This window comes from Sarcophilus harrisii, chromosome 1 (genome assembly GCF_902635505.1).
Source record: "Sarcophilus harrisii chromosome 1, mSarHar1.11, whole genome shotgun sequence".
NCBI classification, from domain to species: domain Eukaryota; kingdom Metazoa; phylum Chordata; class Mammalia; order Dasyuromorphia; family Dasyuridae; genus Sarcophilus; species Sarcophilus harrisii.
This window is the reverse complement of record NC_045426.1, coordinates 128,215,992-128,230,607: the sequence shown is the minus strand read 5'-3', so window position 1 is coordinate 128,230,607 and position 14,616 is coordinate 128,215,992. Positions and strand designations below refer to the sequence as shown.

Below are 14,616 nucleotides of genomic sequence, written 5' to 3'. Positions count from 1 at the left end.
TTCTCCTATTGAAGCAAAGAACATTACATAGTAGAAGAAATTTACATAAAGGACAAATACAAATACAAAAATAACAAATTCATCTAAAGGATAAATTAGGGATTTCTAGGTTATAGATTCTTTGCTTTATAAAAGGATGCCTGATCAGATTACTTGAACTATTGAGCTTTCCTAGTTCATATTAAGCAGTTCAACAGATCAAATCACAATTTATGCAGATTTCTAAAACATATCACCCTCTTTAAGATACTAGAGTTCCTTGGTTTAATTTGTCCTAATGTGCCCATGGCAAAGAACACTAAACCACATTGGTACTTAGCTAGATGGTTAGATTTCTTCTTTGCATACCTACCAACTGCTAGATGGACAAATGTTTAGGATCGTGTACTTGATGTAACCAGAACCGAAGAAATCTTTAAACTACAAATGATTGATGTACAGCAGCTTTAAAAAAAAAATAAAAAAAAATCCTTGACCGAATCTGGAATCATTACCTGCTACATCTATTGCTTCTATAGATAACTCCAAAGCATTTATTTCAGAAACCATTATCACCCACTTCAACATTGTATTTGAGGGAAATAATATGTCTGAAAATTTTATCCGGTCAAAGTTCAGGCCCATCATTGTTTTTAGGTTGAAGGATGAAAACAAAGCAAGAAAAGGGAATTAGACTGATGATCTCTAATGTAGCTTTGAGTTTTCTATGTTGTATGGTCCAGTGAGAATAGTCCTCAGAATTGAGTCAGGTGAAAATTATTTTTGATCCATGAAATCATTTGGACAGTTACTATACAAACGAGTTTTGAATTCACTCTACAATTGTATCTTGCTGGTACTGAACAAATATTATGAAAATATGCCAATCAGCCAGCTTTGTTTTCAAAACAAATGCAGGTTTGACTGGAAGGTCCCTAACTCTAAAATTCTGGACAAAATGTAATATAAAAGTGAACCTAGTCTATAATTTTACTTTTGGATAGCTTTGATTTTCTGAATGTTTCCTCTTACATTTAACCTGAATCTGACCCTCTTCAATTTTCACTCAATGGTGAGGAAAAATCGGAGGAAACACAAGTTTAATCCCTTTCAACAATAGGCTTCAAATTTTTAAAGACAGCTGGTATGCCTGGTCTGATTCTTCTCTTTATTAAACATTCCCAGTTCTTCCAATCAATCCTCATCTATGTAGCATAATGGATAGAATGCTGGATTTGAAGTCAGGATGACCTGGGTTTGAATCCTACCTCAGCCACTTGGTAGCTTTGTGACCCTCCCCAAGACATCAATCACATTTAGCTTCAGTTACCTCATCTATAAAAGGGCAATAAAAAACAGCACCTACCTTATAGGGTTGTTGTGTGGACTAAACAATCGTATACAGCTAATACTTTGTAAACAAGTCTTAACAAACCAGATCAATGTTAGCTATTATTATATGGAATGGTCTCCTGGAGCTCCATCTTATCATTTTCTTTCCTAAAACGTTGCTTAGGACTAAATACAATACTTTAGTTATGGTATGACTAGGAAGAACATTGTAATGCCTCTCAATGTAGCTTGGAACATATTAGCTTTTCTGGCCACCGTATCACATTGTTGATCCATATTGAGCATACATTCCCCAAACGGACCCACATCCTTTCTACACCAACAACAGTGCAACTGTCTCCCCAATAATCCATGCCAGAACGCATTTTAAGAGAAGATAGAACACCAGAATAAGCAAGATGAAATATATGTAATGTTATGCAGAGAAGAGGGATCAATGAGCTTGCTGCTTCAAATGATTCACATAATCTGAGACCCTTAGGTAGACTAGGGGACTGTGTAAAATAATCTGGAGAATAAATAGGAAATTATGTAATCATGGGATATCAATATATTTTTCAATTTTTCAAAAGCACCAGAAAAACACAAAGGGTAACATAAGTAGGAAAATTAGTTTGAAGACTTAAGAAATTGTAACTCACCTTTAGTCATGATAGTAGTTTTTGAAGAAGAGATATATAGATTGGTTTAGTAAAAAAATGTTAGAGCAAGTACTCAGAACCTAGCCAGTCTAGATGCCTCATTTTGCAGATTTTGGATGCAGCTAATTGTTTTACTTACCCACATTAATGAAAGGGAGCAGTAGTACAAATAATCCCAAATAATGGATAATTCAAAGACAGTTTGGTGTTGTAGCATCATTCCTTCAGATTAAATTTCTTAGTTGTATTTCAATTAGGCTAATAATGACTTTCATTCCTTAAGCCCATATAGGGAATTCAAGAAGCTGAGTAGTAAAGCTAAAAAAAAAGCTAAATAGGATTTAAAATTTAGTGAAAACTTGACTAAATAATTTCATCATGATAGAACCAATGCATTTGATACAAAAAGAATCATAATAAAGTGGTTCACATAGTATAAAAGTCAATTAGGTCACCATCTCTTCTTGGTTATACTCTGAAGCCGAGTAGGATTTTCTCAAACAATAAGAGCATATACACAATGCTGTATAAACATCTCCTCACAACAAATCTGCAAGATAGGTGGTATTATTTCCATTTTACAGATGAGGAAACTAAGGCTAAGAAATATTAAGTGACTTAACCAGGGTCACATATGGCTATTAAGTGATGGAGGCATAAAATCAGAATGTTACCTTATTTAGATAATAGGAAATAAATAGTACTGTAGAGTCAACAAATGGAATTGAATAGCTTGATCAGAAGACTGGAGCTCTAACTCTAAATGAGCCTTGTACATTCACTGGGTACCAGCTTCCTCATCTATAAAATTAGGAGACTGCCTGGCACATGTCTTAGTTTTTTTTTTTTTTTTAAATTCAATTTGACTTATAGCAACAATCCAACTGTAAACTTTACAATTAGAATTTAAAACTCTATAGCCTGGATACTTATTGAAATTTAATTACTAAATTCTTTTTTTTTTTTTTTCTTTTTCTTTGGTCTCTAAGAGGACACTTCTAAAAGTGGTTTCTTTTCATCACACAATTAATGGCAGAAATTGAAACTAAATCAGTTTGTCCAATAACTAACGGTGCTTGCTGAACTATAATCAAGTTTCTTGGAAAAGAAATGTCTTTTTTAGAGGTAGATAGATATTTTGGAAGTTGAGTACAATGGAATTTCTACATTTTCTCATGAAGTGGTGGAAAGTCTTGAATCTGTAAACAGAGGACCTGGGCTCAGAGGACAAACTGTCTCATTACTTCTAAATACATAGAGGTGAAACCCTATTAAATGACATGACTGTACATTTAAATTTCTCTGTACAGCAAAATGATAGCCTAGTCTATAGTTCACTTGTTTTAAAAAATACCTGAATGCAAAATAATTTATAGGTTATTTTTTATCACGGAGTTTGGGAATGGAATGCCCAAATCTGTGAAGCACTGGTACAGGTCTTTGTGGGTGAGGAGCCTCAATCAATGCAGATCAACTCCTATTTGCAATTCATAACTTTAGAAAGTAGTTTGGGGAGTCATAAATGACTTATCCAGAGTTAGACAGAATGTATCAGACTTGAACACAGTTCTGATTCTGAGATGAACTTTCTAATTATGATGTTATGCTGTTTCTCATTAAATCACATGAGGAGTGGTTAGTAACCCATACTGACAAGTGCTGGAAAACTTACATGGTTAAGTGTTAACTGAAGGCCTATAAAATCTCAGTTCTTACTCTAATCTTTTATCTCCAAATAGCTGCTGGATATGGATATTCCACTGTCTTTTCAAACTCATAATTAAAATAATCACACCCACCTGGTTCTATGTCATAACCTTTTTAGTTTATTTCATATTTACCACTTCTACCAAATATCCAGGCTCAAAGATTTGAATTGGTCTGACTTCTATCTGGGAGATTATCAGTCTCCCAGTAGGACAATTTTGCTTTTGAAATGTCTCTTGAAACCATCCTTTCCACTCATATTGTCACCTTAGCTGCCTTTAACACATTAGTCAAATTGTTTCTAGTCGCTTCTCTTTTTACTGAATTTTATGAACCACAGTCATGTTATGAATTCTAAAACACTGCTGTGCTTATTTCACTTCTCCATTAAAAAACCTTCAATAATTCAGATAGGATCACAATTTAAATGTCTTACTCTCACATTCAAAGTCCTTGCATTATATATATGCCATCTTGTGGTCATAAGTACTTAATCATGTACATGTCTACAGCTTACCTTCCCAATTAGACTGTAAAAATCCTATAGCTAGGGATCAAATCTTTGTATCCCAGGAAGACCTACAATTCCCCAAAGCTGATAAATACATACTCTATATTAATTCACATATCCTAGGAATGAAGGCATTAATAAATATTAAAGGCAGAAAAATCATATTAAACAAATTTCAAGAGGGAGCCTGAATTTCAGTAATGTTCTGTAGACTTTTTATGTTACTTTTAAAAATATGTATTAATGATGATTTAATCAGGAAACAGTTAAATATTATTATTATCAAGAGTGTATACCGATTTAGTGCACCTGATTGACTCATAATTATACCAAATTGATTTCTTGCTCACTTTAGTACTGTCTGCAGAAGAAGCAAAGGATTTAGGATTACAAGATGGATAATAGAGCTAGAAGAGAATTTGGATATCACTTAGCCAACTTCCTCACTTTATAGATGAGGAAACTGAAAATCAGCAAAGTTAAATGATTTTCCAAATGTCATCTAAATACCAAAAGTAGCAGAGCTGGAATTCCAATCCAGAGCTTCTGAAAGCAAACATGGGGAATCTTTTTGGTTACACTGTAATTGTATATATATTTCAAAATATATACATTTATATAAATTAAATAATTATATAAATTATAAATTTTGTAAATTTAAAACCAAACTACCCAAATACTTCAAACTTGATGTTGAGTTACTTTAAAATCTGAACTGAATTTCACATATGAATCTCTTTAACCTTTCTCTTTTGAAGAATTCTTTCTGTGTGAAGTTTTAGTTAATAAAGAAAGCAAAATTTGTCTTACTCAACAAGGATCCAATATCAACATTATGGACATTTATAATTAAGTCAGATTAATCAATTCAATATTAAGCAATATTCTCAAGTTTTGTTACACTTGTTTAATTATGACAGCTTTCCTAAGTATTGGACTTTCAAGGTGTTGTGAAATGTGTAGTGTATTCAGTGAAATTACTCATTAAAAAAAATGAAGAGGCTACATATCAAGCTGATTTCAATTTAAAGTGTTATTAGTGTCTGGTGTATTATTACATCAGTTTGGGGAATTAGATGAATATTACCCATAACAAGCCCAGTAAATTAAATTTGTTTTTATTATGACAACCACTTTATAATCTATTTTATGTTTTCATTATATGATGAAAATGGACCAACAGGATAAGAATTATAGTATCAATGATAATCTAGATATCAATAATTTTATTTCTTAAATTTTCATATAATTCAAATTAAGACAATCAATCTATTATGGCTGATGGGAAAAAAAAAAAAAAAAACAACAAGAGAGATTAGCTAGGGGACCTGTCAAATAGCAAAATGCCATAAACTTTCAGGAACAAAGAGCCCACATGATCAAGTTTTTGTACAGTAACAATAAAATTAGCAAAGTTTTTACTTGCAATTTAAATTCCATTTCAAGTGCATGCTCTGGTGGGTTTTATTTTTTCATAGAGAGGCTTCTTTTAAAATCAAAATCAGTAGCACCTACATGAGCTTAACAATAGTTCTGGGTAAGAGGGCAATTTCTAGGACTGCTTTTTGTTACAATTAGTAAAGTGATTTGTGAAATGACAAAAAAACCCAACAGAACACACCTGAAACAGTAAAAATTTAATTTACAAGCTAGAGTACTATGTTTAAATGCTTTTTCACAAAACATATTAATAGTAAGCCTCTACTTACCTGTCAATATGAAACAGATGTCAGCCATGATATATGCATGTTCAATTGATAGACCTGTTGCCATCTCAAACAAATAGGCATAACAACATATATGGTACCCTTTACTGGAAACTCATTTTTTTTTTTTTAAAAACAAAAAGATCTGGTTTTTTTGGCCAAGTATACTGTTCCTTTCAAATACATCTTCAGGTAAATGCATTTTCATTTTTAAAATGTTTCGTTATAGGAACAATACAGCAGAGAGATTAAAATCAGAATGCTAAAATATGAATCTGATAAAACCTATCAATGAATGAAACAAGTAAATCTTTGTGACAAGATCATGTCATACCTAGTAAATTACATGTTATATAATATGGTAACCTAACCAATAAGATTTTATTATCAAGACTGAATTTTCACTTGTTTAAGGGGTTTTGATTTCAAGTACTTTAAAGAACTTTTGAGGTCTAAAATTGTCTTGAGTTTTACAATGGGACAAATGGTAAATAAGACGGCGTTACATTCAATTTTTAGGCTTAAAATTACACTATCTCGTCAATTCTAAAAATTTTCAATAGAAGCCTTATGCTAAGCTGAGCATTTTCTCTCTGCCTAAAACTCCCATGAAGGATATCATGTAGAAATAAGTCATGGTCATGATGAATATCTGAAGTTTGGCATGACTATGAAAATAATATTGAGAATAAAGGTCAAAATTAGCCAGTAAGCAACTGGCACTACTGCAGCAATTATTTTTTCTTCAACACCATTCTGGGTGCCCATTTCCTAACCTGTTCTCCATAGGACCCTTCAAATATATATTAAAGACAAAACAACCCCCAAAACCAAAAAACAAACCCAACAACTATTTTTGCCCCCAAACAAGTTATAAAATGGAAGAGACAACATGCACAATTAAGGAAGCAAAACATTTCCTTTGAGAAAATGTTCAACAAAGAATTCCACATAGGAATTAAATCCTGAGTTATCATTTCAGTTTAATAGATTTGTACAAAAAAAGTGTTTTGCAATAATATTACTATTCCTCACAAACTGAATTATATAATTTTGTTCGCTGGTTTCTTAAAACCGAGCATTCCACAAGTTAAATGTATTTTTTAAAATCAGGTTTATTTATTTATAAGTGCACCTATTTTAGAGAATTAAACTTGAAATGTCAGTTTGTTTTTTTGTCAAAATTGCTCTTTCCCCACAAATTTTCAGACATTAGCAGCTCTTGCTACTTGTGTCACTACTGAAATTAAACCATCAAGCACTTCTGTTTTTCCCAGCTAGACAAAAGAACTCTGTGTTAATACATATGGATACAGATAAGTGCTCCTAAAAGATTTATGATACAACTTTAAAATAGAAAATAAAAAAAAAACCATTTCAATTAGTAAAAAATATTGTAATATACAAATAGCATTAAAAATCATTTGTGAAAAAGGTAGTATAATTACCAAATTTCATACCCATCTCAATCCTCAGATTACTTCTGAAATAAACTTCTACAATTTTAACCAAGAGAAATGCTGCTTACCCAAAATAGAGAGATTGCTAAATTTTCCCAAAGTTTAAACTATCAAAATTATCATTTTGACATCATTAGAAAGAAATTGAAGCATACAAGGAATAAACTATAGTTTCTTTTTATATCAAAATGTACTCTTGAAAATGTGTTTGGCACAGTGCTAAATCATATATAATTAATACTAAATATCGCAGGATACAATAAAACCCTGGAGTTAACTGTGTATACACCCTTTTATGGGGGAAAAATAAAGATACCAATTATTCAGAAGTCAGTCAGCCTATACAAACTGTATAAACAATATTTTATGTCTTGCTTTGAAAACCACTGATAATAGTAAATTTTACATAAAAGACTGCAAAATAATATAAATGGATTTAAACATATCTTTACAATAAGAAATTCAAATGGAAACAGACAAGTAACAAAGAGAAGTAAAAAAATTTATTGCAGTATTCGTTCCACCAGATTGCCTGGGGATCCCTTTTCTTGTATTATTTCAGGGTGACCTAATACATCAAAATCTACATTTACAAAAACTCCTCCTGCAGATAGGTCATAGATACTGCATGCTTTTTTTTTTTTTTCAACAGAATAAATTATATATCCAGGGAATTCTGCCATTTTACAGCCTGGAAAAAACAATGTTTCCCTGGAAACTGGGCTAAGCTAAAGAAAGCCATCCGCTGCTAGGTTAAACTCCAAGAACACTTTATTAAGAACATTAACAGACTAATTTCCAACATTCACTTGTTTATTTTATTAAACAGAAAGTTTTTTTCAAGATATAAACAATTTTTGTTAAACTATAATACAGTGGGAGTAAAAATGAACTGAGAAGTTTCTGCTGCACAACAGCGAAGGAAGCTCCCACAAAAATGTTTACCAAACATTTCCTTCTTTTTTCCTGCGTCCCAGGTTCCATTCTTACTCTTCATAAAACTGATTTTTTTTTTTTTTTGCCAGAATGTTGATATTTCAAGTTTCTCTGCCTTTCATTTAAAATTCCTGTAATTTGGCTGCATGTACAAATTCATTAGCTGGAAGTCCCATCCTTGGCGGCATACAGCGATCGTAAAGTCTGAACAACTTTATTAGTCAGCTTATTAGCACTCGTTAGAGCAATTTTTTTGTAAATAATGTCTGACTCTTTAATAGTGTCTACCCAAGGCACCAGTTTGCGACCATCACGGCGTTTAGCCTCAGTCCAGGAGCCACTGTAGGAACCTGCCATCCACTGAACACTGAAGCCATTGCTGGTTTTCTGTACTACTCTTGCAATTTGTGGTCGATCTTTGTACTTTGGACAGCAAATAGCGATGACATCCATGACATCAACACTTTCATTCATCTGTGCTGCCAACTCTGTAGAGTCTGAATTTCGTTTTGACCTTCTCAATGACTAAAACATTGGGGGGAAAAAAGACCAAGTGTTACACAAAGAACTTTAGTGAAATTATTGCATTTATTGCTTTTAATCCCTTGACGCCGGAAGTTGGGATTTCCCAGCATACTTCCATTGCTGGCAATGAGACGCACCGTGACCACCAGCGCCAAGGGGTTAACACTTGTAAAACCACATACTTTTAATTTGTACCCGTCTTTACTCTTATTGATATATAATATATATATATATACACACACACACATACATACATACACATATATATGTGTGTGTATACATATGTGCATATATATATGTACACACAAACCATAAAGCTACATAAAAACCTGGCAACAATAAAAAAGATAACACATACAATACATTCCAAAGGAAAATTAATAACCCTTTATAACTGGGTAAATCTTATTTTCTGTTTTTTTCTTTTTTATTGTCTTTCTATTAAACTTTCTACAAAAGGATGTATAAATGATTAAGTAGAGAATATCTAACTACAAAATGCTTTCCTCTGTGGATTACATTACTTTGTGTACATTTAGTATAATAGACTGACATGTATAAGCACATAAAAATCATTTTACGTAATACGCTGCGAAATACGTTGACTCCTCCTCCGCCTCACCCCTGAAGTGCCTCCTCCTCTATCCTCCCCATCACTTTCATCATCTTCTGTCTCAGCTGCATTATTTTTAGGGCTGCCTCCTCCAAGCAGTGAGGTAATTGCTTTGTTCCGGGCATTTGTGCTAGCTGACACCTCCCCTTCTTCTTCTTCTTCATCAGGATCCAAATGTTCCATGAGGAGTTTGAACTACAAAAAATAAGTGTATTTCACAACTTCAGTCAGAATAAATACTTTAAAACACTAAGTATCTATCTAGTGTAGAGTATTTGATTGAGATACCCTGGCAATACCATGGTGTAACTACCAATGCAAGTAAATTTTAGAAGCATTCCTCCTTTGATATCACATTTTTATTACTTAAAACAGATATAAATATTGTTGGGAGAATGATTTTTTAAAATAGCTCTCCCAAAATAAACATAGTTAAAATGCTCTGAAAGTAATGAACATTCTATCACTGGAGAATTAAAATAATTTTATTATTTGAAAACCAATACTCAAATAGTATCTTTGTTTAAATAGAAACACATTTTTTTCAAAAGTGAGTTTCATAGTTGAGTTCTTATTTTATGTAAAAGAAATTCCATTATAAAAGGTGATTTCAAGTTGAAAGTTAATCATTAGGACTCATTAAGAGACAAGAGACCCAAAATATTACACAAAACTAATGCAATACTTTTTAGCGGTCTTTAAAAAGAGGTATTTTACTTTTAGTTCATAATGCACAAGCTGTTTTTAAAATTTCACTAAGACATATTAAACACGTTTGGGGAAAAAAAGGAATGTACTTTGTCATTTTGTTACTCACATCTAGATATTGTTTAACTATACTCCTCTTCACATCTTCTGTAATTTTGGAATTAGACATATCACTCCGCAGGAAGTCTAAGGTTTGTTTAGGATGAAAATGGATGCCTGTTTTCCGGTTTATCGCTTTATCATATACTTTTGCAGATTCAGATGGAGAATACTTCTGAATTTTACTGTTTTCAGAAAACAAAAACCCAACAGTTGATTTTTAAAATCTGAAACACTGACATTTACATTGACCGATCTGCAAAACACCCAATTTCAATTTTAACAAAATGAAATGTGGCACGTGGATGAGAACCTGAAATATTTTTATAAGATATTTAGGGTAAGATAACTTGCTTCAAAGAGATTTTTTAGATTATTGGATTCTTTAAATTAAAAACATTCTCTAATTACACATTTCACAGATTAGGATGGGTTAAGAAAACAATACTCATATCTAGAAACATAATCTGAAGAAAGGCATAAAGAACTAAAGAAAATATTAACATCTCATCCTATTCAAAGAACAGGGTCTTCTATAAAATCATGTTGGTTATGTGAATAATGTAGTACAAAAAAGGAAGCAGTCAATGAGATTGTATTTTGTACTATGAAATAGTACAAAATAAAAACGATGACAAATGAAGAAAAATAGGAAGACATATCAATTGAAGTAGACTGAAATGAGCAGAACTAGAATATACATAATGACTACTATAATTAAGTTAAAAAAAATACTACAAGAAACTTTGAGTAATTATAATGACCAGTACTGGCCTTTTAAAATAGATGATAAAACACACTTTTATCCTTTCAGATAAGAACTAGGAAAACACAGAAAGTAGAAATGGAAAACTGCTTACCCTTCAAGGAGTACTCAAATTCCTCTGATTTTATAAGAATTTGCACATTTTCTAACTCTGTCTCAGAAGAGAGTCCAAAATTTATATAAAGTGAAGACCAATGGGAATTATATGAAGTTAGCTTGGAAGTAGTCTATAGATATTCTTAGTGCACATCTATTATTAAGGGTATGTACATAATGTCTTAAAGAAAGCTAATAAAGAATTTAAGAGAGATTAGAAAGTTAGTAGTAATTTTTATTTTAACTGTACCTTCCTACTCTTGTTGCATGCAAAAGAATACTTGCAATGTGAAGATGAGTACACAATCAAAACTTAGCTCTTTATTCCTTAAAGGCTATTTTATTATTTTATTAAAAAATAAAAGTCTTTTGTTACTATTTCTTTATCCTTACCTATCAGAGAATCCACAAAGGTTCTTTAAATGTTGTTTTAACATCAGAAGTAATAAAATACCCTGGGAAACATTTGCAAACTCAATTAAAGGACTTGAATTGTCTGGTAAACATTTCATCACAGCATTTATGTCATCTTCTTCATCTGAATCTGAATCAGAATCGACTCGTTTACGTGACTTTCTAGGTTTGGAAACTTCTTCTTCACTATCACTTCCAGATGCACTTTCCCGGTTTGGCGAAGGTTTTTTCTCTTTCCTCTTGTCTTTCACCATAGACTGAAAGAACGATAAAATTGGCTCCTCTGAGAAGTATGAAGATAAATATGAACCTCATCTGACAGGATATAACATTCCCTAAAATTTTCCTATTAATCAGGTTTCAGTATATCAAATCCTCGTTATACAGACTTTCCATTATACAAAATGGAGACAAAAATTAGCATTTGAAAAAAATGAGCAAATCAGAGAATCTGAAGTTATTTATTTTTTGTGAAAATATAACAAAAACTTGAAAATAAATGATAAAAATTTAATTCAATATCTAGAATTACTGTTTTGTATATCTTAGGGGACCTAAAAGAAAAAAATATATAATTATTAAGTTGAATTGGGCAGCAAAGTCACCTAATTTTAATCAGTTTTCCCTTTTTTAGGTTTTCTATAATGGGATAACCTACAAACTTTCAGATCCTGATGAAGTGATAAAGTTTATATAAATAGCTTGCCTAAGCTAACAAAGAAGACAGAAACCCAACACATAATTTTACTGAATTAAAGTCTAGTAGTATATGAAGGCTGGGGAAATTGAATTTACAAATTTATGTAAAAGCAAATGAATGAGGGAGCACTTGTACTGTAAAACAACAGGAAAGGTTATTTGGAAAATTCTTTAAAGCTAGTTCTTCCTGACTTAGAAATTTGGTGAATTAAAAACCTATATACATTAAAATTTTACCCAAGAAGACAATACCTATGGTATCATGTATATGTTGGTATCTTTGTTGGTGTATATGTTGGTGAATGTTGATTTTACTTTATGGAAAGGAATCCTTTAAAATACCCGATGTCAGGACTTTAGAGAAAAAAGGAAATGGATAGCTTAAAAAAGAAAATCACAGAGATGAAGTATTTTTAGGTCTTCCTAAAAAGAAGTAGCCTTTTGCCTATTAGCTCCCGTTCAAGGGCTGCCAAGGGTTTCATGCCAACTTAAGAGATTATATATCTAGCAAAGAAAAATGAACATTAAGAGGCAAAACAATGAAAATACCTTGCTTTTATTTAGTACCTTTATTAAGGGTCAATATGTGTAACTTACCTCCTTAAATGACTGCAGGAGGTTACTGCCAGAAACTGAGAGTGTAATATCTATATGATGCATTATAAACAATGGTTCTTCCTGTGTCTGGTAAGGGAAACAGGCTAGATTGTCTGCTATATACAAGAGCATATTCACTTCTGTTTTCTGTAAATTAAAAATAGGGCAAAATATTTAACAAATGGTATATTCATATTCTCAAAAAAAACTCAAAATCAGGTATCAATGCTTAGTACAAAGTCTTATCTAAATAAAAAAGAAACTTTTTCTTCTAGCCTGCTATTACCTATGAGCTGAGTTTTTATTTTTGCTTGTCATGCAGCTTTTCTTTGGAGAAGGATAATCTGCCTTCCCATGGAAAGGGATGAAGATGGAAACAGTGCCCAGCAGTCCATTATTTCTGCCCCTCATCTTCTTTTTACCCTCTCTTCTCAGTGTCCAAGCTGCTGACTTCCCTCACTGCCTGATTCTTCCACATCCTAGTTTGCCTTCCTTCCTTCACTAGCTATATTCATACCTCAATTAAGCATTTTGCATCCTTCCTTCAACCTGTTTCCATCAACTTTAAATATCACAGAATTTCAAAGTTGAAGGAACTTACACAGCCACCTATGAAAAGGAATGCCCAATCTAATAAATAGTGATTATTAAAAAATTCATGGGTAAGCATTAGCCTAAGATAAACTATATTTTAATTATACTAAATTTTCATATTCTAATTTTTATTGAATCATGTCCCTGTTCAGGGTGATCTTTCAATCTGCAAATATTTTAAAAAATTAAGGAAATACACATTAAATATTTTCATTGTATATCAGAAGGTAAAATTTAACATCATAGAACATTTATTTTAATTAAGAAAAAGCTTTCCATGCTTACTGCTGTGTCATCAAAGAGATTGAGTAAAGCAATTAGAAAGGCTCGTCTGTGTTGGCGATTTCCTCGGATCATGGAGTAAAGATGCGAACACAAAGCACTAGAAGATTCATCTTGTCTGAAACCCCTAACGGCATCTTTTGGGGATGTATTGATTGCTTGTTGAACTTGGTAAGACATCTTCATACCAGCCACAGCTTTCATCTGAAATTATAAAATCTTTGTTTTTATATTAGGAAAAAAAAAGGGAAACAAAAATAAAATAGTACTATATTCTGAAATTCATTCTAGGTCTTACTTTATCATTTGGTCCTTATTTCAGAGAATCTTTGAAGATAATTTTTACAAAATGTCAATTAGTAGTTCTCATTTATTTTAAGAAGGCTCTAAATGACTTTGGTCACATAATTTGATATCCTAATTTTAGAGATTAGCCTAGATAGGTCAACAGATTTGCTGAAACTCAAAAAGAGCTAGTTAGAGCTAAACTTAGAACTCATTTTCTTATTTAATGTTCTTTCTACTATCATACAGATCTTCCATGCTAAATTTCAGGAAAAATTAAAAATTCTACTAGGAAACCCTCTGTTCTAGTTTTTTTTATTTTAAAGAATTTTTTCCTTTGTTCCATTTTTAAAAAGCACAGTTGCTCAGATTGATAATTTGTTCATACAACATCTTTAAGAAAAAATTTGGTCAGGAGAATGATTTTAGAAATGGTTGTACATCATCCCAAAAACTTCACTTACTAATAACAATTCTGTACTAGTTATTATATATTTATTATATTATATTTTGCATTGGTGAATATATAGAAGTTTTCTTGCCCTGTTAAATTCCATGAAGACAGGCACCATGTTTTACTTTTTTTTTTTTTTTTGGGGGGGGGGAGGCTAATATAGTATCTTGCACAAAATAAGTCCTTAAAGG

The 14,616-nt window shown here is 31.8% G+C and overlaps 1 protein-coding gene across 3 annotated transcripts in view; it reads right to left on the bottom strand.

Annotated features, from left to right (window-relative positions):
- Positions 1-7,838: 7,838 nt before the first annotated feature.
- Positions 7,839-14,616, bottom strand: part of NIPBL (NIPBL cohesin loading factor) — a 250,207-nt gene continuing 243,429 nt past the window's right edge. The window contains exons 43-48 of one of the 3 annotated variants that reach the window (XM_031964203.1): positions 13,690-13,890; positions 12,811-12,957; positions 11,494-11,771; positions 10,249-10,423; positions 9,441-9,626; positions 7,839-8,818 (exon numbers count right to left, since the gene is read on the bottom strand). In XM_031964203.1, the coding sequence (XP_031820063.1) occupies positions 8,453-8,818; positions 9,441-9,626; positions 10,249-10,423; positions 11,494-11,771; positions 12,811-12,957; positions 13,690-13,890 (1,353 nt within the window). In that variant the 3' untranslated portion in view covers positions 7,839-8,452. Of the gene's footprint in view, positions 8,819-9,399; positions 9,627-10,248; positions 10,424-11,493; positions 11,772-12,810; positions 12,958-13,689; positions 13,891-14,616 lie in introns of all 3 variants that reach the window. The other 2 variants (XM_031964209.1, XM_031964213.1) reach the window with 2 other exon arrangements.